At 41.6% G+C, this 25,805-nt stretch overlaps 1 protein-coding gene across 1 annotated transcript in view; it reads left to right on the top strand.

Annotated features, from left to right (window-relative positions):
- grk3 (G protein-coupled receptor kinase 3) overlaps nucleotides 1–25,805 on the top strand; it is a 280,800-nt gene that overhangs the window by 138,614 nt on the left and 116,381 nt on the right. The window contains exons 5-7 of the mRNA XM_072247961.1: nucleotides 17,295–17,396; nucleotides 18,402–18,476; nucleotides 24,274–24,335. Coding sequence (XP_072104062.1) covers nucleotides 17,295–17,396; nucleotides 18,402–18,476; nucleotides 24,274–24,335 — 239 coding nt within the window. The remainder of the gene's footprint in view (nucleotides 1–17,294; nucleotides 17,397–18,401; nucleotides 18,477–24,273; nucleotides 24,336–25,805) is intronic.

The following is a 25,805-nucleotide window of genomic DNA, read 5'->3' as shown; positions in this document are numbered from 1 at the left end:
TCACTGAGTCTCTCCTCTCTGATTCTATCAATATTTCCACAGTTCCCACTGCCTGCATGACAATGTCCTTGAATTTCTAAATGCATTTTACTCCACTAACTCTTCCTTGTTTCCTTCAAAAACTGTCAATTTCTATCTTTTTGACTGTCTCATGTCTATTCTTTCCTTTCCCATGACAAATCTGTAATCACAAACCTTATCTTATTTGCAAAACATTCTTCCCACCCTGTTACTTGTAAAACTCCCATCCCCTTCTCTCAATTCCTCCGTCTCCGCCGCTTCTACTCTCAGAATGAGATTTTTCATTCCAGGACGAAGGAGATGTCTTCGTTTTTAAAAAAAAAAGGGGCTTCCCTTCCTCCACCATCAACTCTGCCCTCAAATGCATCTCTCCTGTTTCACGCACATCTGCTCTCACCCGATCCTCCCGCCACCCCACTAGGGATAGGGTTCCTCTTGTCCTCACCTACCACCCCACCAGCCTCCGTGTCCAACATATTATTCTCCGTAACTTCCGCCATCTCCAATGGGATCCCACCATCGAGCACATCTTTCCCTCCCCCCCACCTTCTGCTTTCCGCCGGGATCGCTCCCTACACGACTCCCTTGTCCATTCGTTCCCCCCATCCCTTCGCACCAATCTCCCTCCTGGCACTTACCCTTGTAAGCGGAACAAGTACTACACCTGCCCTTACACTTCCTCCCTCGCCACCATTCAGCCCCCAGACAGCCCTTCCAAGTGAGGCGACACTTCATCTGTGAGTCTGCTGGTGTGATATACTGTGTCCGGTGCTCCCGGTGTGGCCTTCTATATATTGGTGAGACCCAACGCAGACTGGGAGACTGCTTCGCTGAACACCTACGCTCTGTCCGCCAGAGGAAGCAGGATCTCCCAGTGGCCACACATTTTAATTCCACGTCCCATTCCCATTCTGATATGTCAATCCATGGCCTCCTCTACTGTCGAGATGAAGCCACACTCGTGTTGGAGGAACAACACCTTATATTCTTTCTGGGTAGCCTCCAACCTGATGGCAAGAACATTGACTTCTCTAACTTCCGTTAATGCCCCACCTCCCCTTCTTACCTCATCCCTTATTTATTTATTTATTTATTCATTCATTCATTCTCTTTCTCTCTTTCCCTCTCACAATAACTCCTCGCCTGTTCTCTGTCTTCCTCTAGTGCTCCCCTCCCCCTTTCTTTCTTCCAAGGCCTCCCGTCCCATGATACTCCCCCTTCTCCCGCCTTGTATCCCTTTTGCCAATCAACTTTCCAGCTCTTGGCTTCATCCCTCCCCCTCCTGTCTTCTCCTATCATTTCGGATCTCCCCCTCCCCCTCCCACTTTCAGATCTCTTACTATTTCTTTCTTCCGTTAGTCCTGACAAAGGGTCTCGACCCGAAATGTCGACTGTACTTCTTCCTATAGATGATGCCTGGCCTGCTGCATTCCACCAGCATTTTGTGTGTGTTGCTGAGATGGGCTTATTGTATTTGATGTTGTTGCTAAACAAAATAGCGTACAATGGTATTAACTTTTAAAATTAACTACTTTTAACAAGCTTTTTTGTAATTCTTAAACTGTCGTGAAAATGCATTTACTTTAAGAAAAGTATAAGCTCTTTCCAAAAGTGTTCAAATGACAAAATCAAGGCTCACTTGTTCAGGTTTTTTTTTGTATTCTGTTTGAGGTCAAAACCTGTTCAAGTAACACATAGCAAGCAGAAGGATTAATGGATATGAACTTTGAGTTTGGAAAAGATTACTGTTGCTGAGCAACTCGGTATTCTCCCTCTCTGTGTTGCAGGGGGCTGTGCAGTATCCTGGAGATGGGTTGGCCCCTGTATAATCTTGGCAGATTCAGGTCACAACAGATTGCCTCTTGTGGACATTGTTTCTCAATGACATGTGTTTTTTCAAAACTGTTTCCATGGCAGAGAGTAGGTGCTGCTGTCACCCAATAAGGCAGTGGTGGAAACCTTTAAAAGGAGTGTTTTGTCAATTTATAAATTAATTATTTGCCAGTTTTCCATTGTTGGTATTGGAAAGGATGTTCTTATTTTTGCCTATGCCGATATTGCTGTAGTGAGTTAATGATGTATATAGAACAATACAGCACAGTAATAGGCCCATTGGCCCAGAGTCTCCATGCAGACCATGATGCCAAATTAAACTAATCCCATCTGTATGTGCATGATCCATATCCCTTCATTCCTTGCATGTACTAAATACCTCTTAAATGTCACCATCGTATCTGCTTCCATCACACACTACCATCCCCAGCAGTGCATTCCAGGCACTCCCACACTGTGCAAGAAAAAACACTTTCCTCACGTGTAGCCTTTAAATTTTTCTCCTCTCACCTTAAAGCTATGTTCTCTAGTATTTGACATTTCCACCCTTGGGATAAAAAAGACTCGACCTACCCTGTCTATATCTATAATAATTTTATGAACTTCTATCGGGACTCCTCCCAAACTCTGCACTCATAGAGAGTCACAGAGCACTACAGCACAGAAGTGGGCACTTTGACCAAACTACTCTCTGCTGAACTGTTATTCTGCCTAATCACTTCAACCTGGACCATTGTCCTCCATTCACGTACTTATCCAAACTTCTCTTCAGTGTTGCAATGAAACCCGCATCCACCATTTCTGCTGGCAGCTCATTCCACACTCGTACCACCCACTGGGTGAAGAAGTTCCACTTCAGGTTACCCTTAAGTATTTCACCTTTCACCGTTTCATCTATGACCTTTAGTCTCATCCAAATACAGTGGAAAAAGCCTGTTTGCATTAACCTTATCCATACCCTTCATAATTTTGAATACGTCTATCAATCTCTGCTCATTCTCCTACACTCAGTGAATAAAGTCCTAACCTACTCAGCATTTTCCTATAAATTCAGGTCCTCAAGTCTCAGCAATATCCTTGTAAACTTTCTTTGTACCCTCAATCTTACTGATATCTTTCCTGTAGAGAGGTGACTAGAACCGCACTCAATGTTCCAGATTTGATCTCCCCAATGTCTTACACAACTTCAGCTTAGCTTCCCAGCTCCTGTACTCATTACTCTGATTTATGAAGACTAATGTCAAAGCTCTCTTTACCATCCTTGAAAATGATGCCACTTTCATGGAATTATTGTTCTGTATTCCCAGATCCCTTTGTTCTACCACATTCTTCATTGCTATACTGTTCACTGTGTATGTCCTACCCTAGTTTGTCTTCCAAACCTCACATTTGCTTGCATTAATTGCCATCTGCCATATTTCAACCCATTTTTCCAGCTGACCCTAATCCCCCCCCCCCTCAAGCTTTGATAGCCTCCTTTGCTGTCCTTTGTGCTCTAAATCTTTGTGTCATTTGCAAATTTGCTGATCTAGCTGGGGGCACATTATCATCCAGACTGTTGATATAGATGTCAACCACAATGGACCCAATCCCTGTGGCATACCACTAGTCACAGGCTTCCAGTCAGAGAGAGAACTACTCTCTGGCTTTTCCCATAAGTCCAATTTCAAATACAGTTTATACTTAATCCTGAATGCCAGTTGACTGAACCATCTTGACCAGCCTCCCATGCGGGACTTTGTCAAAGTCCTTACTAAAATCTATGTAGACAAAATGACCATTGCCTTTCCTTCATCAACTTTCCTGGTAACCTCCTCAAAAAAAACCTCCTATTAGATTGGTTTTTTGACACCCCTCCAGGGAAAATAATACAGGTTTGTCCACCCTCTCCTTATAGGCAATTTTCCCTAATGCTGGCAACATCCTGGTGAACCTCCTGCATCTTCTTCAGAGCCTCCGCATTTTTCATGTAAGGCAGCAACCAGAACTGCACAACTCTGCAAATATGGCCTAAACAAAGTTATACACAGCTGAAATATGACTTCCTGACTTTTATATCCAAAGCCCTGACTGATGAAGGCTACAAGCCATTCTCTATTTTTTACCACCTTATCTGCTTGTGTTGCCACTTTCAGGGGGCTATGGACCTGCACCACAGCATCCCTCTGTAAACCAATGCCCCAAGGGTTCTGCCATTTACTATATATTTCCTCTTACATTTGACCCCCCAAAGTGCAACACCTCACATTTGCCTGAATTAAACTCATTTTTCTGCCCATACGTGTAATTGATCTTAATCCTGCGGTGTTCTTTGACAACTTTGTCCCTATCCATAATTCCACCAATTTTTGTGTCATTTGCAGACTTACTAATCAGCCCATCTGCATTTTTTTTCCACATCACAAACAACAGATTTCCCAGCACTGATTCCCACAGACCTCCAAAGAGAAACACTCCTCTACCTCTATCTTCTATGTTCTTTGGCCAAACCAAGTCACATGGATTCCATGTGTTTAATCCTTTGGATCAGCCTGTCTGGAGGGACTTTCTCAGATGCCTAGTAAAGACCATATAGACAACATCCACTCCCCTACTCTCAATAATCATCTTTGTCACCTTTTTTTTTAAAGAAAAAGCAATCAAGACTGTGTAACTTGCCTCACACAAAGCCATGCTGACTGTTCTTAATTAGTCCATGCTTTTCCAAATGCACGTAAATCCTTTCAGGTAACTTCCTTACACTGTTGTAAAACTCACCAGCCAATCATTTGCTGGATTATCTGAATTGCCCTTCTTGAACATCAAAACAATATTGGTTTCTCTTCAGTCCTCTGGCATCTTGCATCAGTACACTGTATACTTGCAATAAATATCTTGCAACAGAGCTTTGCAATTTCAGCAAAAGTTGAGGCTGAATTTAATTTTGAAAGTAGTTGTCCACAGTTTGGTCATTTATGCTGTGACCAGTGAGGAAGTGGAGTAAACCAGGATGAGGAACCCATTCAGAATCAGCTATTTTTCCCCATAGCAGTGCAATATTAACTGACTGAGTCCTGTATTCTGCAATCCAAGTCCGGTCTACTCACAGATATCATCTTGGAGAATCTTGCTTTCAGTCATACCCCTCTAGCTGTTGGGTCTTGGCATCATAGATCGGGGGGCTAAATGGGTGCTGCACCTTGCCCGGGGGTGGCCTGCAAGCTAGCAGAGGGAAGGAGCACCTTGTACCTCCTTTGGTAGAGTGTATCTCCGTCCTGCCACTCAATGGAGAACTACATTTGACATGAAAGCCAGCAATTGTTGCTTAAAAAATACTTAGAAATTAAAAGTCATTAAGTCCAATGTGCCAACATTATTCTTAATCCCAAACGTCTACACAGTTTCCACATTCCTTTATTTCCTTTTTACATAACTGTTTGTCTAGCTTATTAAATAATGAAATCATCTCTGCTTCTGTCACTGTCAGACGGAGAGATTGATTTCTAGATTGCAAAATTGTCCAGTTTGGAAGGAGGAACAAAAGCAATTTATTTACTGTAAAAGGTGAAAGAACATTGAGCTCAGTGATACAGAGGTATTTGGATATCCTAGTGCATGGTTTGTAAAGGGGTACTGTACAAGAACAGTGACAGGTTAAGAAAACTAACAAAATATTATCATTTATTGCTTGCAGAACACAATGCAAAACTAGGGAGGTTATGTTTCATTCGTATAGGACATTGGTGAAATTATGTCCTCTCCCTCATGCACTGCAATGCTCCTTATGACAATTTTTGCCACCCTTCCCCAATCCTAATCCTTAATCGTCTCTCCTACCTTGCTTGTATATGTCATATGTAGGTCTATTGAATATCCATATTCCCAGTCCTGGTCCCTGATATGACCACATGGTCAGAATCGCATTGTATCTGTAACTCTCTGAATTAGGAGCAGGATTAAACCTGCTGTATAATATAATGAATTCACCACTGATATAATTATATCTTCAACACTGCATTCCTGGTCAAAACCAGCAATTTTTCACTCTTACTTTTCAAATCTATTTAATTCTACTTTCAGTATTTTAAGACTCTACTTTGGCCCCCTTTTGTGAAAAAGAGTTCCAGAGATTTGTGACCTTCTAAGAATAAAAACATGATTTATCCCTGCCTTGGACAAGAATTGAGAAGTGTTCTATTGGCATAAAAATAGTGGAGAGCGGTAAGATGCAAGATAGGAATGATTTGAGCCCAAAATGAAGATCCATTCTTGAAAATGGAGGGCATAGCTGAGGTAGTAAGTGAGCAGTTGGTGTTTGTCTGTATCAAGGGAAGAAATGTTGCCACACTTAAAAGAAGAGGTTGTTGATTTGGATAAAATTTTGATAAAAAAGAGGCAAAGCTAGTTGTTATGCCAATTGTCTAAATTTTATGCATCCTGGGTTGAAGGGGAAGTTAAAGTTAGAAGTTACAAAAATTCTTGTCATCTTTCAGGATGAGGCAATTGCAATAATCATTCTTTTTCCAAAGATGGAGCAAGGATAAACCCTGCAAGCACAGACAAATTTAACTTCTGTGGCGGGAAGAAATAGTGAACATTTTGTTTTGATTGAAGGAGGGTAGATATTTATGTTCTACAATGTACTGAATTCTATTTTTCCTGATTTATATTTATAATCATTTTCAATAACTTGCAAATGGGATGAATCAACTGAAAAATGAATGGAAATGCAACTAAAGAATTATGTGTATTTATGGTCCTTTTGCATGCAAAAGAAAACAGGACATGATCTCACTGGAAAGTGTGCATAAGAGGATTGGGAGTGTCATAAGGGTTTCAAAGGTTACGGGGAGAAGGCAGGAGAATGGGATTGAAAGGTAAAATAAGTCAGCCTTGACTCAATGGGCCAAATGGCCTAATTCTGCTCCTATCTCTTAATGGACTCGTGGTCTAATAATTTTGTGGAATAATGATAGACCTCGAGTTACACTGATGGAAATGGAAGCATGCAGAAGATTAAGTTTAATGAAGAATTGTTCAACGTCAACAACTTTTGGCAGGAAGAGAAAGAACAGGTTAGAAAAGATTCTATTCTAAAAGGGTGACGGGAGAAGAAGACCAGGCTCTAAATGTGCATGAATCTTTGAAAGTCGGGGGGGGGGGCATGTTAAGAAAGCAATTTTAAGAAATATAAGAATCCATAGTCCTGTTCTTCATAAAGAGAGGCTCAGAGTATAAAAATCACAGATGTTTTGATGAACTTTTATTAAACTTTGAAGTGAAAGCAGAGAATACCTGAAACACCCAAAAGTGCAGGCAGTATCTTTAGAAAGACAAACCGAGTTAATGTTTCAGCTGGAAAACCTTTCGACAGTACTGGGAAAAAGAGAAAACAAGATTGCTTTAAGTTGTCGCCGGGGTGTGGGAGGGATGGATAGTGCACAGGAAATATCTGTGACAGGATGAGGTCAGGATAGACTCCATAACAACGTGGCCTCATGCTAGAAAAAGATATTCCTTTTGTTTTATCCATTCCTCTCATCCTCTGTACATTATAACTAACAACTTGATTTTTTTCTTCCCCAGTTTTAATGTGGGGTCTTCAACCTGAAAAGTTGTTTTTTCTTGTCACAGGTACTGCCTAATTTGCAGTGTTTCCAGTATTTTCCACTTTGATTTCAGAATTCCAACATATGCAGTTTTTTTGATTTCCTTTGGTTCAGTTGTGAGTAGGGTTATGCTTAAGAATGATACAAAGTGCTCAGAGAGGATGGAATAAAGATTTAATAGATTGCGTCCAGCAATGAGGGACTTATGAAAGATTAGACAAGCTTGGATTCATCTACGTAAGCACAGAACATAGAAAACCTACAGCACAATGCAGGTCCTTCGGCCCACAAAGCTGTTCTGAACATGTCCTTACCTTAGAAATTACCTAGGGTTACCCATAGTCCTCTATTTTTCTCAGCTCCATGAACCTGTCCAAAAGTCTCTTAAAGGACCCTATCGTATCCGCCTCCACTGCCGTCGCCAGCAGCCCATTCCACGCACTCACCGCTCTCTGTGTAAAAAAAAAAAATTTACCCCTGACATCTCCTCTGTACCTACTTCCAAGCACTTTAAAACTGTGCCCTGTCATGCTAGCCATTTCAGCCTTGGGAAAAAGCCTCTGACTATCCACACGATCAATGCCTCTCATCATCTTGTACACCTCTATTAGGTCATCTCTCATCCTCTGTCGCTCCAAGGAGAAAAGGGCGAGTTCGCTCAACCTATTCTCATAGGACATGCTCCCCAATCCAGGCAACATCCTTGTAAATCTCCTCTACACCCTTTCTATGGTTTCCACATCCTTCCTGTAGTGAGGCGACCAGAACTGAGAGCACAGTACTCCAAGTGGGGTCTGACCAGGGTCCTATAGAGCTGCAACATTACCTCTCAGCTCTTAAACTCAATCCTACGATTTATGAAGGTCAATACACCGTATGCCTTCCTAACCACAATGTCAACCTGTGCAGTAACTTTGAGTGTCCTATGGACTCGCACCCCAAGATCCCTCTGATCCTCCACGCTGCCAAGAGTCTTACCATTAATACTATATTCTGCCATCATATTTGACCTATGAAAATTAACCACCTCACACTTATCTGGGTTGAACTCCATCTGCCACTTCTCAGCTCAATTTTGCATCTTACCAATGCCCCACTGTAACCTCTGACAGCCCTCCACACTATCCATAACACCCCCAACCTTCGTGTCGTCTGCAACTTTACTAACCCATCCCTCCACTTCCTCATCCAGGTCATTTATAATAATCACGAAGAGTAGGGGTCCCAGAACAGATCCCTAAGGCACACTACTGATCACCGACCTCCATGCAGAATATGACCCGTCTACAACCACTCTTTGCTTTCTGTGGGCAAGCCAATTCTGGATCCCATGCCTCCTTATTTTCTCAATAAGACTTGCGTGGGATACCTTATAAAATACCTTGCTGAAATCTATATACACTACATCTACTGCTCTACCTTCCTCAATGTGTTTAGTCACATCCTCAAAAAATTCAATCAGGTTCATAAAGCTTGACCTGCTTTTGATAAAGCCATGCTGAATATTCCTAATCATATTATGCCTCTCCAAATGTTCATAAATCCTGCCTCTCAGGACCTTCTCCATCAAAATTACCAACCACTGAAGTAAGACTCACTGGTCTATAATTTCCTGGGCTGTCTCTACTCCCTTTCTTGAATAAGGGAACAACATCCGCAACCTTTGAATCCTCCAGAACCTCTCCCGTCCCCTCTCTCACCTCCCACAGTAGCCTGGAGTACATCTCGTATGGTCCCGGTGATTTATCCAACTTGATACTTTCCAAAAGCTCCAGCACATCCTCTTCTTTAATATCTACATTCTCAAGCTTTTCAGTCCACTGAAAGTCATCCCTACAATCGCCAAGATCCTTTTCCTTAGTGAATACTGAAACAAAGTACAGGTTTCCCCCACCATCAGAAGGTACAGTGTTCCTATGAAATGGTTGGTAAGTTGAAATGGCGTAAAGTGAAGAAGCAATTACTATTTATTTATATGGGAAAATTTTGTGAGCGTTCTCAGACCCAAAAATAACCTACCAAATCATGCCAAATAACACATAAAACCTAAAATAACAGTAACATACAGTAAAAGCAGAAATGATATGATAAATACACAGCCTATATAAAGTAGAAATACTTTCCCACAGGCATTGCCTGAACTGTTCTCCGTAGCGAAAATCCCATGCTAGCGCTCTCGGCAAAAACACGGCGCAAGCGCTCTCCAGTAACCTTTAAGCTATGAAGCTGCCAAACCATACCAAATAACACGTAAAAATACACAGCCTATATAAAGTAGAAATAATGTATGTACAGTGTAGTATGACTTACGGGAATCGGGAAGACAGCGAGCACACTGATGATGGTGTGTTAGACTGAGTCGTCGGAGGATGGGGTGGTGCAGTGGCCTCCACCCTCCGGGCAGCGAACCAATACCGATCCGCGAAGCATGCAGGGGTACAGCGGTAGCCGGGAGGCACACAGCACACCTTTAAGAAAAAAGCCAAAATAAACAAGCTAATTAATTAGATGCCACCCGGCACATGATTAATTAGCATGTTTATTTCGGCTTTTTTCTTAAAGATGTGCTGTGTGCCTCCTGGCTACTGCTGCATTCTCCGCGAATCGGTATCTGTCCGCGGCCTGGGGATTGGGGTGGTGGGACACTGGGGTGTCATCTCGTCATCGTCTGTTTCCATTAGAGCAGGCAAGTCATCTTCTTCTATCTCTGCCTGCCTTGATGTCGAAGGTTGAGGTTCGTCGTCTGCTGTGACTGATGTGGAAGGCTTGAAAAACGACAGTATGCTTGACTGCTGAGCCTCGCGCATTTTTCTATCATACAGTTCTTTGTAAGGACTCAAACCATCTTGCAAATATGCCCTAAACCGACGTACCCTTTCAAAATTAAAGTCGTACTTTATCATTACTCATTCAGTTTCCATTGTTATCCTTTCCTCTTCCAATTGCATCAGCTCTTCATCTATCAGTTCTTGGTCATGGGATGCCAAAACCTCTTCAATGTCATCTTCGTCAACTTCCACAAGCCAAACTCACTTTGTCTTTACTTCATTCACCACGATCAAAACGCTTAATTATGTCTAGTTTTGCACTAAGTGTAACACCCTTACGAGCTTTTTCAGGCTTTTCCTATACCTTAGAACTCATCTTGCAAACGGCTGCTCACAGGCACGTGTTTAAGCAATGCCAGTGAGAATGCCGTTCCGAATCCGGGGGAGAGCGGCTGCTCAGGGCGCTCGCTGCTTTTTTCGTGCGCTGCCATTTTTTGTAACAGTGAAAACACCTTCTGTTAGTGAAAACAGGAAACTAATGTAGGTCTTTCGTAACAGTGAGGTTTGGTAAAGCGAACGTTCGAAAAGCAGGGGACAAGTGTATTCATTAAGTACCCCTGCTCTTTCCTCCGGTTCCATATACACTTTTCCACTGTCACACTTGATTGGTCCAATTCTCTCACGTCTTATCCTCTTGTTCTTCATGTACTTGTAGAATGCCTTGAGGTTTTCCTTAATCCTGTCTGCCAAGACCTTCTCATGGCCCCTTTGGCTCTCCTAATTTCATTCTTAAACTCCTTCCTGCTAGCCTTATAATCTTCTAGATCTCTATCATTAACTAGTTTTGAACCTTTTGGAAGCTCTTCTTTCCCTCTTGCCTAGATCTACAACAGCCTTTGTACACCATGGTTCCTGTATCCTATCATCCTTTCCCTGTCTCATTGGAATGTACCTATGCAGAATCCTACGCAAGTATCCCCTGAACATTTGCCACATTTCTTCCGTACTTTTCCCTGAGAATATCTGTTCCCAATTTATGCTTCCAAGTTCCTGCCTGATAGCCTGATATTTCCTCTTACTCCAATTAAACACTTTCCTAACTTACCTGTTTCTATCCCTCTCCAATACTATGGTAAAGGAGATAGAATTATGATCACCTTCTCCAAAATGCTCTCCCACTGAGAGATCTGACACCTGACCAGGTTCATTTCCCAGTACCAGATCAAGCACAGCCTCTCCTCTTGTAGGCTTATCTACATATTGTGTCAAGAAACTTTCCTGAACACACTTAACAAACTCTACCCCATCTAAACCCCTCACTCTAGGGAGATGCCAATCGATATTTGGGAAATTAAAATAACTTCCTCCTTTTCTGCAGCCACGACACTATCTCTGATCAACAGTGCCATGCCCCCACCTCTTTTGCCTCCCTCCCTGTCCTTTCTGAAACATCTAAAGCCTGGCACTTGAAGTAACCATTCCTGCCCTGAGCCATCTAAGTCTCTGTAATGGCCACAACATCATAGTTCCAAGTATGGATCCACACTCTAAGCTCATCCGCTTTGTTCATAATATTCCTTGCATTAAAATAGACACATCTCAAACCATCAGTCTGAGTGTGTCCCTTCTCTATCACCTGCCTATCCTCTCCCTCACACTGTCTCCAAGCTTTCTCCATTTGTTAGCCAACCGCCTCTTCCTCTGTCACTTCAGTTTGGTTCCCATCCCCCCCAGCAATTCTAGTTTAAACTCTCCCCAATAGCCTTTGCAAACCTCCCCGCCAGGATATTGGTCCCCTTGGGATTCAAGTGCAACCCGTCCTTTTTGTACAGGTCACACCTGCCCCAAAAGAGTTCCCAATGATCCAGAAATCTGAATCCCTGCCCTCTGCTCCAATCCCTCTGCCACCTCATTCTATTCCTATACTCACTGTCATGTGGCACAGGCAGTAATCCTGAGATGACTACCTTTGAGGTCCTGCTTCTCAACTTCTTTCCCCACTCCCTGTGGTCTGTTTTCAGGACCTCCTCCCTTTTCCTACCTTTGTCGCTGGTGCCAATATGTACCACGACCTCTGACTGTTCTCCTTCCCACTTCAAGATATCGTGGACGTGATCAGAAACATCCCGGACCCTGGCACCTGGGAAGCAAACGACCATCCGCGTTTCTTTCCTGCGTCCACAGAATCGCCTATCTGACCCCGTAACTATAGAGTCCCCTATCACTGCTGCCATCCTCTTCCTTTCCCTACCCTTCTGAGCCACAGGGCCAGACTCTGTGCCAGAGGCATGGCCACTGTTGCTTCCCCCAGGTAGTCCCTATTAACAATAAGCAGGAGTACTTATTGTTAATAGGGACAGCCACTGGGGTACTCTCTAGTATCTGCCTCTTGCCCTTCCCTCTCCTGACTGTTACCCACTTACCTGTCTCCCGATACCCCGGTGTGACTACCTGCCTGTAGCTCCTCTCTATCACCTCCTCAGTCTCCCTGACCAGACAAAGGTCATCAAACTGCATCTCCAGTTCCCTAACCCGGTCCCTAAGGAACTACAGCTCGAAGCACTTGGCGCATATGTGGCTGTCCGGGAGGCTGGGAGTAAAGTGGAGGATGCTAAAAAAATTCGATAGGAGTATTCAAAATATTGATGAAACCTAGACAAAATAGATAGAAGGAACATATTCACATTGGTAAAAGAGTTTAGAACATGAGGACTCAGATTTAAAAGTACTTGAAAACAAACTAAAGACAACATGAAGAAAGGCTTATTTGAAGCTAGCAAGTGTCCAACATCTGGAATGCATTGGCTGCCAGCATGGAGAAAGGAAGTTCAGTCAAAAGGGAAACAGATCAGTACTTGAAAACGTGGAAAAGAAATCAGGGGTGCTGGGCAAGATTGGGGATGAGACTACCTGCATTGCTGTTGTAGTGATCCAACATTGACTTGAATTGCCAAGGGGTTTCCTCTTCCCTTGTTCTCATTCCATAAGGTCTATTGTATATTTCTGTGATAGTCTGATTTGACTTGAATTCACTTGGAATAATACCTTAAGCCTCTTGTGTTTTATTTTTTTTCACCTATGTCGTGTGATTGGTGATGTTCACGCTTGGCCTTCTCTCAAAACCCTGGTGTTTCTATTTTCAGAAAGATTACTTTCATGCTGTTACAAAGGGATGAATTGAGATAGTGCCAAGAAGCCTATTGAATCTGCCTCAGTATTATGAAATATTGCAGGTCTTTCTAGGTTACTGAGGTGGGCCGTGTACAGTTTTGTGAACCTCTATCTTTTGGGGGTAGAGAAAAACGTGGAGTTTTTACCACAAATTCCTTATCAAGCTCCATAAAAGTGTGCTTGATATTCTGTTGAGCCGCCACCAATTGGTTTCTTTTGTAAACCAAAGAATGCTCTTTCATCTGTTCATGCCATGACTCCATCTATAGACTTTATTCTCCTGTTAATAATATATGAGCAGATAACAGCATTCCAGACTAATTTATTGCAAACAGATCTGTGTTTCTCTCATGCAGTATATAATGGGAGGAAGGTTATACATGTTTAAAGAAATGCAGAATTTCTAGCAGCATAGAATAGCTGATAAGTCGAACAACAGGACATTATTATTAAAGTAATCATTTCCTGTCTAGAAACCCACTAACTTAGTCAACAGTCAGGTGGGAAATCTTGCAGAATAAAGTTGTGCTTGGACATTACGCAGTGATAGTCTGGCAATTGGAAAATATGGTGGCTTGATGATGCTGCTTTGTACATATATCTACTGCTGCTTCTGGACACATCTTCAGTGATGTTCCTGGAATCATCGGGTGTTTCGGGTCTTTCAACATCATACAACCTCCTCCAGGTGACCCAGCCGGGGCTGATCAGACCCCAGCTTGTGTCCAGATGTCTAGCTACTTATGACTCCATGGCTCCCTTCTTTTGAGCCACAGCCATCTTGAGGCCCTCTCTGCTGCATCGGTGGTACTGCGGATGGCTCTCCTCTTCCTCTCTGGATGTTGGCACTTGAGAGAGAGGTGGGACCAGAAGAAATCTTGGAATAGTGAGCACAGAGGCATTAGGGAAATGGAAAGTCAGAGATCGTACATGTGGTGAGGCAGTGGGGCATAATAATAGGAGATGCCCCTTAAGTGAAAAGAGCCTGACACACAGTTACCCTGGATTCAGATCCTCTAACTCCTGGCAGCTGCTGGTTTCCTGAGTCCTGCTTTAGTTAAATTCATATGGCTACCAAAGTATGATGAGCTGATACTGAGGCTTTGGGCCTACTCTGGGCTGCTTCGGGGTTCAGATCTAAGGACTCATTTTGTTTTGGAATGTTGTTGCTTGCTTCTATTGTTTACATGATTTGTGTTTATTTCTGTGTTTATTTGTCTGTGCAGTAGGGGTTGGTCTTTATTGTTTTTTTAAATTGGGTTCTTTTGGGTTTCTTGCTTTGTGGCTGCCTGTAAGCAAACAAATCTCAAGGTTGTATAGTTTATACATTCTTTGATAATAAATGTACTTTGAAAATCTGAACAACAGAGGACAAATGCAGGCATTCCATAGTACAACACATCATGTATGTGCCCCCGCATACACCACAGTTGCAGCTAAAGTAGGAATGCCCATAATGGTTTGCAGTTCAGTATTATAAATGTGCCAAGTTAACCACTTCCTTCCTCTGGATCCTACCTCACTCCCAGGAAATCACATTGTGTTCATAGTATTTTAAATGATATTGTATGTTTGCACTTGTCCAAAGTACATGACAAGAGACCACAGATGCTAAATCTGGAGCAAAAACAAATTGCTGGAGGAACTCAATAGGTCCAGCAGAGAAGGAATTGTTAAATATTAACAATGTATGGGGGCAAATAGATGTTTTTTAACCTGATATATATTGTGTAGTGCTGATCCCTGTTGTTTGCAGCCGTTCATTATGTGATGCATATCCATACTTGAGTTCATATATCTTGTAAATTCATGGTTTCACGGGACTTCACATGCCAAACCTCTGGTTCACAACTGCTTAGTGTACAGGGTACTTCTCAACTTTAGATTAGGCATATGACTGCCCAGAACTGACAGATACGTGTACTTTAAGGCTATGTCCACACTACGTCGGATAATTTTGAAAACGCTGGTTTCGAATGAAAACGATAGGCGTCCACACTAAGCGTTTTTCAAAATATCTGTGTCCACATTAGACGGATATTTGGGTGAACCTCCTCCTAGTGGGCATGCGCAGGACACAGAAAACAAGCGAAGAGGAAACGATATACTTGGTGCGCGTTTGTCCAGTTACAGAGTAGAAAAGCTTAAAAGGAATTGCACTTGGCTCTCGCGCAGGAGGACTTAAAAATAAAAAAAAACAAATACTGGAGCATATGGACGCAACTGACTGAGTTAACGGACAGTATGACTCGGCTGACGATAAACATTGAAAAACTGACTAACTCTGTTGCATTAATAAAGCACCTTGTTAAATGTATAAAACGTGCCTGCATCAGTGTTATCTTGTATTTCATACAATGTTACATTAGGCTGTTACACATCTGTTGTCAGAGAAGTACTTGCATAAATAGATAAACCACCTTCATATAAGCAAAGACAGAAAACAGGGCAAAGTGAGTATACTTATTTATTCAGTAAGCTATGGGTCAAAGTATTTGGTGAGTACATTTCTAACTCTTCTGGCTTCAGTCTCGTTGCCATCTGTTCTGAAATTGTTAGGTTATGTGGGGGGTTGCGTTCAAGAAAACAAAATGCCGCGCTGCAGCCATCTGTTCCGGCACGTTTTGACAGCGTTTTTAAATAGTCAAAAAAGCTCACTTTACAATTTAACTCTCACACCGTTCACACGGACTGCGCGTTATAACAGCCGTCCGGCAGTGCTTGCACAGTACCAAGCAGAAGCAGAAAAAGCATTGTTGTGGTGTTGTCATGTTTTAAATCTCTCCGTTTACCCCATACACACTACAACAGATATTAGGCGTTTTCAGATTTATTCACTCTGGAGACCATTTCTGAAAATCTCCATTTTCGGGGGATGAAAACGCCGCTTTAGTGTGGACGGAGGGTCAAAACGAAGAGAAAAGGCTTCGTTTTCAAAATTATCTGGCGTAGTGTGGATGTAGCCTAAGATACATATTAGCACAGACACAAGGCACCCTATGTCATGTTATGTAACGGGATTGAGAAAATATTTTTGGTTGCGTTGGTGGCAGATCAGCCAACTCTTTGATCTGTGAGTAGTACATTAACTAATATTGCAGTACTAGCTGGCAATGAGCTACACTGTAAACACTGAATACCCCTATCGCTGTTTGAATTGTAAACTGCCAGTGCAGATGACCCATCTACTGTTGAAACTGGAAGTTTTTAATTTATGTGTCTTTTGATTTAGCACTTGCTTGTGCTCAGTTGAAATAAATGAGACAAAAGTAAAACAATTTGTAGCACCTAAAGATAATTCAATCTGCCACATCATTGCCCAGTTAACAAAGATGAGAATGTACTATAAGCATTGTTCAGGCTAGAAGTGAGAAAAAACACTCATATTATTATACTTCTATAAATTGTGATTGGGCTGCATGAGAAATGCTTTTAAGTACTTTATTGTGCTGATTTCCTTTCTAAGTTTGAGTTTTGCTCTTCCACAATCCACTCTTTCTTTTTCCTTAATTGTCCATGCTTTCCAATAAATTGGATCCAACTTCCACTCTATTAAATACAACTATAGCCAGTGTTGCTACAAATACCATTATAGCCTAGAAAGGTAGGGTTATATTTCTTTAAGTTGCCCAAGGAATCCTTTTTCCATCTTTTAAAAAGTTGAAGATCCTGAAAGAACAAATTAAAAAGTGTTTGAGCGGATAATCCAATTAACTAACAAAAAAACAGAAAGATAACTGAAATCACAGTCATCTTAGGCCATGAGTAACTTTGTAAAGGTAATATTCTTGAGAAAATATTCACTTCTAGCAACAATTAGGATGGTAAGATATTGATTTCCATATTGTATCTTCAAATAGTATTCAGTTTATAAGACAAGACTGTAATAAGTAGTAATACTTTTTCATTGCAGATAAAGGACTATGAAAAGTTGGACTCTGAAGAAGATCGTTTATGTAGAAGTCGACAAATCTATGATAAATATATAATGAAAGAATTGTTGTCCTGTTCACATGTAAGTTTACTTCTATATTGAAATAATTGTTTTGTAAACTTCATTTTACATTTGCAAGGAGATTATGTTTGCATTACATACAGTGGCCACTATATTAGGTTCATCTGTGCACATGTTTATTAATGCAAATATCTAGTCAGCCAGTCATATGGCAGCAACTCAGTGCATACAAGCAAGCAGACAAAAGGTTTAGTTGTTGTTCAGACCAAACATCAGAATGGGGAAGAAATGTGATCTAAGTGACTTTGACTGTGGAATGATTGTTGGTGCCAGATGGGATGGTTTGAGTTTGTCAGAAACTGCTGATTTCCTGGGATTTTCACACACAACAGCCTCTAGAGTTTACAGAAAAAAGCAAAAATAATAGATGCAGTAAGCAGCAGTTCTGTGGTGAAAGCTCCTTGTGAATGATAGAAGTCAGAGGAGAATGCCAGGCTGGTTCAAGCTGCCAGGAAGGGGACCATACGTTCTCACAGTGGTGTGCAGAAGAGCATTTGTGAATACACAACGCGTCAAACCTTGAAGTGGATAGGCTACAGCAGCAGAAAATCACAAACACCAAGATCCACATTTGGAGAATTTTAGCTTTGCTATGAAAGTATGATCATTTTCACCATTCCAGACCTTATTTGTTCCAACATTCTAGATCAATAGTCAGTCACATTTACAAAAACAAGGGACCTATTGTTTTATCAAAGGATGAAATTTGTTAGACTATATTTGAAATATTGTTTAAATTTGTTAGAATGCACTTAACGGTGGAGAAAAAAGTTGATGCCAAAGTGATGTGTTGATTCACCAAATATTACCAGAATTGAGAGTCTTGAGAGGTTAAAAATTTATCCATGTTAATGGAAATAGATGGTCAATAAATTGCTAAAAGCTGGATGCAGAGCTAGCATTTTTGCTAGACTCATGAATTTCAAAACATTTATTTATAGAAATATTTTTGATATTTTAATGAGGGAAGATGTTAATGTAAACCCACTACTTGTTCTGTTGCAGCCTTTCTCCAAACGAGCAGTGGATCATGTGCAAACCCATTTGACTAAGAAGCAGTTGCCACCCAGTCTCTTCCAGGTGTGTCTAAGTTAACAATCGCAAAACTTTTTGCTTAAAAAAAGGCATCTTATGCTACGTGCTAGCCTCTTTTTTTTAATGTGGATCCAGTCGTCCAGGACAAACAATAATGACAAATAAGTCTGTCATCTCTTTTGTTTCCCATCTAATGACTGTAACCAATTCTGATGGATTATTTTACACCATCATATTTTTTAATCCTAACATTAGGACTCATAATGTAATATTTAACATCACATAGTACAGCAGCTACCCTTATGGGGTGAGGCCAACTCGACACACATAGCCAGTACGCACAATTTAGAAGCATCACGACAGTTGATGGGCATTGATCCACACATTTTTATTAAGATCCTTTCTGGACTGTGCCTCTAATGCCTGAGTAACTCAATATTCAACTAGATCCTGTATAAAACAGGTTCTATAAGGAGATGTTTCTCTTTTGTTTCAGATTTGCTTTAAAATGGATCGACTGCATTTGGATGTAATAAGATTGAGTTTTACAATTAATAACAAGCTCTCTTGATCTTAGCAAAATTATTGAAACTTAGCTTTAGCAATCTTCTCAGAAAATATGTGGAAACTATTGACAGCATTCTCCTGGTGAAGCTTTCTGCATCTTGAGCATCTTCCACATTCTAAGGTGCATCATATGATGCAAACAAAATATTCTTTGTCTATAACTTGAGAGAAAATTGTGCATTGGTTAATTCATAGACTTAGATAGAGCTTTCAAGCTCCTAAATCATTTAAAATAGTCAATTTCTAGGTCATCCAAAATGAGACAAAGTAATCTGAACTGTTGTAAATACACTCATTGGTTATTTTATTAGGCACGCCTGTACAGCTGTTCATTAATGTGGCAGCAACTCATAAATACATAAGAAATAGGAGCGGGAGTAGGCTGTCCGGCCCATCGAGCCTGCCCCGTCATTCAATAAGATCATGGTTGATCTGTCTGTAAACTCAGCTTCATCTACCTGTCTTCTCCCCATAACCCTTAATTCCCTTACTATGTAAAAACCTATCTAACTGTTTCTTAAATATATTTAGTGAGGAAGCCTCAGCTGCTTCCATGGGCAGAGAATTCCACAGATTCACCACTCTCTGGGAAAAACAGTGTCTCCTCATCTCTGTCCTAAATCTTCTCCCCTGAATCTTGAGGCAATGTCCCCTAGTTCTAGTCTCACCTACCAATGGAAACAACTTTCCTACTTCTATCTTATCTATCCCTTTCAAAATTTTGTATGTTTCTATAAGATCTCCTCTCATTCTTCTGAACTCCGGAGAGTATAGTCCCAGGCGACTCAATCTCTCCTCATAGGTTAACCCTTCATCCCTGGAATCAACCTGGTGAACCTCCTCTGCACTGCCTTCAAAACCAGTATATCCTTCCTCAAGTATGGAGACTAGAACTGCACACAGTACTCCAGGTGTGGCCTCGCCGGTACCCTGTATAGTTGCAGCATGACCTCCCTGCTCTTGAATTCAATCCCTCTAGCAATGAAGCTCAATACATAAAAGCATGCAGACATGGTGAAGAGATTCAGTTGTTCCTTTTCAAATATCAGAATGGGGAAGAAATGTGATCGAAGTGACTATGGAGCAGATGGGGTAGTTTGAGTAACTCAGGTGTTGGCATGTGGCCAAGTGGTTAAGGCATTCGTCTAGTGATTTGAAGGTTGCTAGTTCGAGCCTTGGCTGAGACAGCGTGTGTGTCCTTGAGCAAGACACTTAACCACACATTGCTCTGCGACGACACTGGTGCCAAGCTGTATGGGTCTTAATGCCCTTCCCTTGGAAAACATCGGTGTTGTGGAGAGGGGAGACTTGCAGCATGGGCAACTACTGGTCTTCCATACAACCTTGCCCAGGCCTGCGCCCTGGAAACCTTCCAAGGCGCAAATCCATGGTCTCAGGAGACTAATGGATGCCTATAAAGAGTATCTCAGACACTACTCACCTCCTGGGATTGTTACCCACAATAGACTCTAGATTTTATAGAGAAGGGTGTGAAAAACAACAACACACCCAGTGAGCGACAGTTCGGTGGGCAAAAATGCCTTGTTAATGAGAGAGGTCAGAGGAGAATGGCCAGACTTGTTCAAGCTCACAGGAAGCTGACAATAATTCAGATAACTACGTGTTACAACAGTGGTGTGCAGAGGAACATCTCTGAATACACAGTACTTCAAACCTTGAATTGGATGGGCTTCAGCAGCAAAAGACCACATACTTAATAAAGTTGCCACTAAGTGTGTATTCTAACAGTTTCCAAACACTTTAACTATTAAAAAATAAATTGGCAATACTTTAGCGATTTTTATGGAAAATAATGGATTATTTTAAAATTAATGCTCTGTGTAAAAGTCAGAATATTTATCAGACTCTTACTGAGGGCTATGAAGTTCATTCCATTCCACTAAAATCCACCCTGGGAACTGGTGCAGAATTATTTTGGGAAGTAAATAATTTAGCCTGAGTCCTTCGTGTCACACTGAACTCCACGAGTCAGGTGTTGGAGTGCGACTGGCTACAATTTGGGATCTTAGCTTGCAGATCTGTGGGCTTATGACAGCAATAGCAGACATTTGGCTGTCATGACTATGAAAAATCCTGTCCCAAATTTGTATTTTATTCATGTTTTGTGGCTTTAAGCTGTTCTAATCTGTGAAATTCCATAGCACATTCAAATTCTGTATTCATTACCTTCTTTGTTTCTGGATGATTTTTCTTTGAAGCCCACATGCAATTTTAGTGGGGCATTATGTAAAGGTGCTGGAGGAGCTGGATGTCAGACACACAATTCATTGTTGTGCTGTTTTCTGCTTCCATCGGCCTTGAAAAAGAGGAAAAACAGATGCCTTACTTATGCAGTGCTTTGGAAAGGGAGTGATGTATCTAGTCACAAACAAGAGAAGATCTGCAGAAGCTGGAAATCCAAGCAACACACACAAAATGCTGGAGGAACTCAGCAGGCCAGGCAGCATCTATGGAAAAGAGTCATTGACTTTTCGGGCTGTGGTCCTGATGAAGGGTTTCAGCCCGAAATGTGACTATACTCTTTTCCATTGATGCTGCCTGGCCTGCTGAGTTGATGTATCTAGTGGTGACTTTAGGTTGGAGGTGCTAGAAATTATTTCATATTTCCCTTAAACATAGGGAAATAGGTAAAGGACTGAAGAAGAAGGAATGTAATAAGAGAGGATAAAGGTCGGCTGATGGCGCAGTGAGATCAGCTCCGGGCTCGAGAACAGAGATTCCCAAGTTCGATCCAGTGACAGACCACCCCCGTGCGCGCTCTCCATCTGCGCCGGGTTGATGTCGAGCTTGCAACTCGGCGTCGTAAAAATAATACTGCGAAATGTCTGTGCGAGGAGTGGCGCCCCACACAGCCTTTCGAACTGCGCCTTGTAAGGCGTGAAAATGCCGGACGCTGGCCTCTCAGGTCTGAGTCGACGCCTTCATCATCATCATCATCATCCCTAAATGTAGAAGGTGAACGTTTCATCATCTTCTCTGTATTATTGCCCCATACGCTTTTGCCCCAAACATATCCAAAACCTCTACCCTATATCTTCTGTCACCCTCACATACCAGAGAAAGATGGGAATGATGGGGATGAATAGAACTTGAAAAAGGAATGTTCCATGTAGCCCACAAAGGGACAGGCATATATTGGATTCATTACAGGTTCCCACAGCTACATTTTTGAGTTAAAGGAAGTGAATGAAGTTGAAAGATAAGTTGCTTACTCTGAGAGTCAGTTTTACCATGAAGAGGATGGTGATGGAGGAGGATGACTGGTCCTGTATTCAAGAAAGAAGTAGTGTGTCCCAGTGTGGGATAGAATACTGTATTTGTAGTTCCTTGGTGTAGTTCCTAGTTATCTGACCTGCCAAATACATCTAACATTTCCTGTTTTTATTTCAGGGTTTCTAGCTTTTGTAGTATTTTAAAGATAAGAGATTCTGCAGATGCTGGCAATCTTTTTTTTTAATTCTTTTTATTTTTTTATTACAAACGGAAACAAATAAGAAAACCAAAAAAAAACCCAGCAAAATCCACAAAAACCACGACCTTAACAAAATCAGATTAAATATTGAGCAGCAAAAGGGAGAAAAATATAAAGGCAAAAGTAAACATGCTGGCAATCTTAGCAGGTCAGGCTACATACAGGGAGGGGAATAAACAGTCGACATTTCAAGACTGGAAAGAAAGGGGACAGAAGCAAGAAGTGGGGAGAGGGGGAGGAATATGAGCTGGCAGATAATAGTTGAGACTAGATCAGGGGGAAGGTGGGTAGCAAAGGATGGGGATGAATTAAGAAGCTGGCAGGTGATAGGTGGAATAGGTAAAGAACTGAAGAAGGAATGTAATTAGAGAGGACAATGGGGAAAAGGGGAAGGAGGTGAGATACGAAAGGTGGCGATGGGTATGTAGAGAAGAGAAGATGGGGTAATCAGAATGCAGACTTCAGAAAAAGAAGGGGGTCAGGCGTAAAAATTACCAGAAGTGAAATAAATCTATTTTCATGCCGTCAGGTTGGAGGCTACCTAGAAGGATTATGAGGTGTTGCTCCTCCAACCTGAGATTGGCCTCCTCATGGCAAATGAGGAGGCCAAGAACAGACCTGACAGATGAGAATAGGAGGTTGAATTGAAATAGGTAGCCATGTGGAGATCCTGCCTTTTGTGATGGACAGAACAAAGTCCCACATTCTCTGTCATTCCTCACTGAGGTAGTGAAGACAGCACCGGGCACAAAGACTACACTAGATGACCCCAATAGTCTCGCAGGTGAGGTGTTGACTTAACTGCAAGGACTGTTTGGAACCTTAAATGGTGATGAGGGAGGAGGTGTAGGGGCAGGTGTATCACATCATGCTTGCAGGGATAAGTAAAAGGAGGGAGATCAGTGGGGAGGTGTCTTTGTAATATTTTGTTTTTGCATGTTTGATGAATTAGCATTGGAGAAGGAATAGCATAGTATTAGGGTAAATTGAGTTTGGAATTGTCCTGAATTAAAGTGTTTGGAAGTAAAGGAAGTTGTTGAGATCATATTGTTAGAAAATCAGAACAAGAAGGCATAATTTTAAACTTGGAGCTGTTTAAAATAATTAGTTGCAGGGCGTTTTATTTCCACACAGACAGGCATGATAATCTAGAACTCTTTTCCTCCAAAGCTAGTGGTTACTGGGTCAACTGAAATTTTCAAGATTGAGATGAAAGGATTATTTTTGGTGTCTGTGCAAAGGTGTTAAGGGATATGATGCAAATTAGATTAAATGGATTTCGGTGTTTGCATCTTTCGCAATTTAATAGTAGGATGGAACAGTCTTGTAGGGCTATATCATCCATTCTTGTCCTTTGGCTCTGATGACCCTGCCTAAATAACAGCAGATTGATTCTGAATTTCTGAGTCTCTACAGCCAACACTTATTATTGGGCTTCCGGCAGCATTTACCTTCCTCCCCACCCACGCATCTGTATCCCACAGCCTTCACATTGAAATGGCTGGCGAAACTTCCAGTTCAAAGTCATATCCCCCTCTGAGCTTTACTGTGTTTTGAAGTATTATGTGTCAGGTTTTGCTTTAAAATGCTGGAGAATGCTCCAGCTAGAGCTATTAAGTTAAAATTGAGATAACAATAATCAGCAAATTTTTTTTGGACGTGTGAGAGTATAGTACTGTGGTTTACTCTGAAGCTTGCACTAATCAACAACTACAAATCTTGTGAAAATTCCAACATAAGCAATCTGTTAATTATTGCTCAATTGTCATTTCTTTCTAACAGCCATACATTGAAGAGATCTGTGACAGTCTACGGGGAAAAATTTTTCAGAAATTTATAGAGAGGTATGTACAAAGTTCACTTCTGTGTGTGGAAGGTATAAACTTTGAATGTTTATGGAAGGTATATGTGTTGCAGCTGTTGTTCATAGAGCTATGTAATACACAAATAATGTTTCTAGAAAGGTACATGCAATAGGAATACTACGAAGAAAGTGCGTGCTGGGCAAATGTTGTTGACAAAAGTGGTTCTCATTCTGTGAATGCCTATCTTGATAACATTATTTGTAAGAATGATGTTTATGAAGTATTTCATCCTATGCGAATACTGCTAAGAATAGAGTATATGTTATGCAACTGCCCAAAGTTCAAAGTAAATCTAAAGCAATACACACAATGTGCTAGAGGAGCTCAACAGGTCAGGCATCATCTGATGATGGGTCTCAGGCTGAAACTAACCAGCTGAGCTCCCCCAGCACGTTATGTGTATTGCTCTAGATTTACTTTGAACTTTGGGCAGTTGCATAGGATGAAATACCTTCAGTACCTCTTGTGTAATATGCACAGGTACATGTATGCGCAGGAGGAACAAAAAACTGAGCTAATTAACAGGTGTAAATTAACAATTTCTTGTGATTCATTGTATGGGACCTATACTTGAATTATTCTTGAACATACTTTATACTTTATTGTCGCCAAACAATTGGTACTAGAACGTACAATTATCACAGCGATATTTGATTCTGTGCTTCCCATCCCTGGATTACAAATATTAAATATTAAAAATAGTAAAAATTAGTAAATATTAAAAATTTAAATTATAAATCATAAATAGAAAATAGAAAAATGGAAAGTAAGGTAGTGCAAAAAAACCGAGAGGCAGGTCCGGATATTTGGAGGGTACGGCCCAGATCCGGGTCAGGATCTGTTCAGCAGTCTTATCACAGTTGGAAAGAAGCTGTTCCCAAATCTGGCTGTACGAGTCTCCAAGCTCCTGAGCCTTCTCCCGGAGAGAAAAGGGACGAAAAGTGTGTTGGCTGGGTGCGTTGTGTCCTTGATTATCCTGGCAGCATGTGGTGTAAAGTGAGTCCACGGACGGAAGATTGGTTTCTGTGATGTGCTGCGCCGTGTTCAGGATCTTTTGCAGCTTCTTTCGGTCTTGGACGGACAACTTCCGTACCAGGTTGTGATGCACCCTGGAAGAATGCTTTCTACGGTGCATCTATAAAAATTAGTGAGGGTTTTAGGGGACAGGCCAAATTTCTTTAGTTTTCTCAGGAAGTAAAGGTGCTGGTGGGCCTTCTTGGCAGTGAGCTCTGCTTGGTTGGACCAAGTCAGGTCATTTGTGATACTGACCCCGAGGAACTTAAAGCCTTTGACCGGTTCCAGTTGCGCACCACCGATGTAAGTTGGGTCGTGCGGTCCGCTACTCCTTCTGAAGTCAACAATCAATTCCTTCGTCTTGCTGACGTTGAGGGATAGATTATTGTCTTCGCACCATGCCACCAGGTTCTTAATTTCCTCTCTGTACTCTGT

This window comes from Mobula birostris, chromosome 31, assembly GCF_030028105.1.
Source record: "Mobula birostris isolate sMobBir1 chromosome 31, sMobBir1.hap1, whole genome shotgun sequence".
Lineage (NCBI taxonomy): Eukaryota > Metazoa > Chordata > Chondrichthyes > Myliobatiformes > Myliobatidae > Mobula > Mobula birostris.
This window is presented reverse-complemented; position numbering and strand designations above follow the sequence as displayed.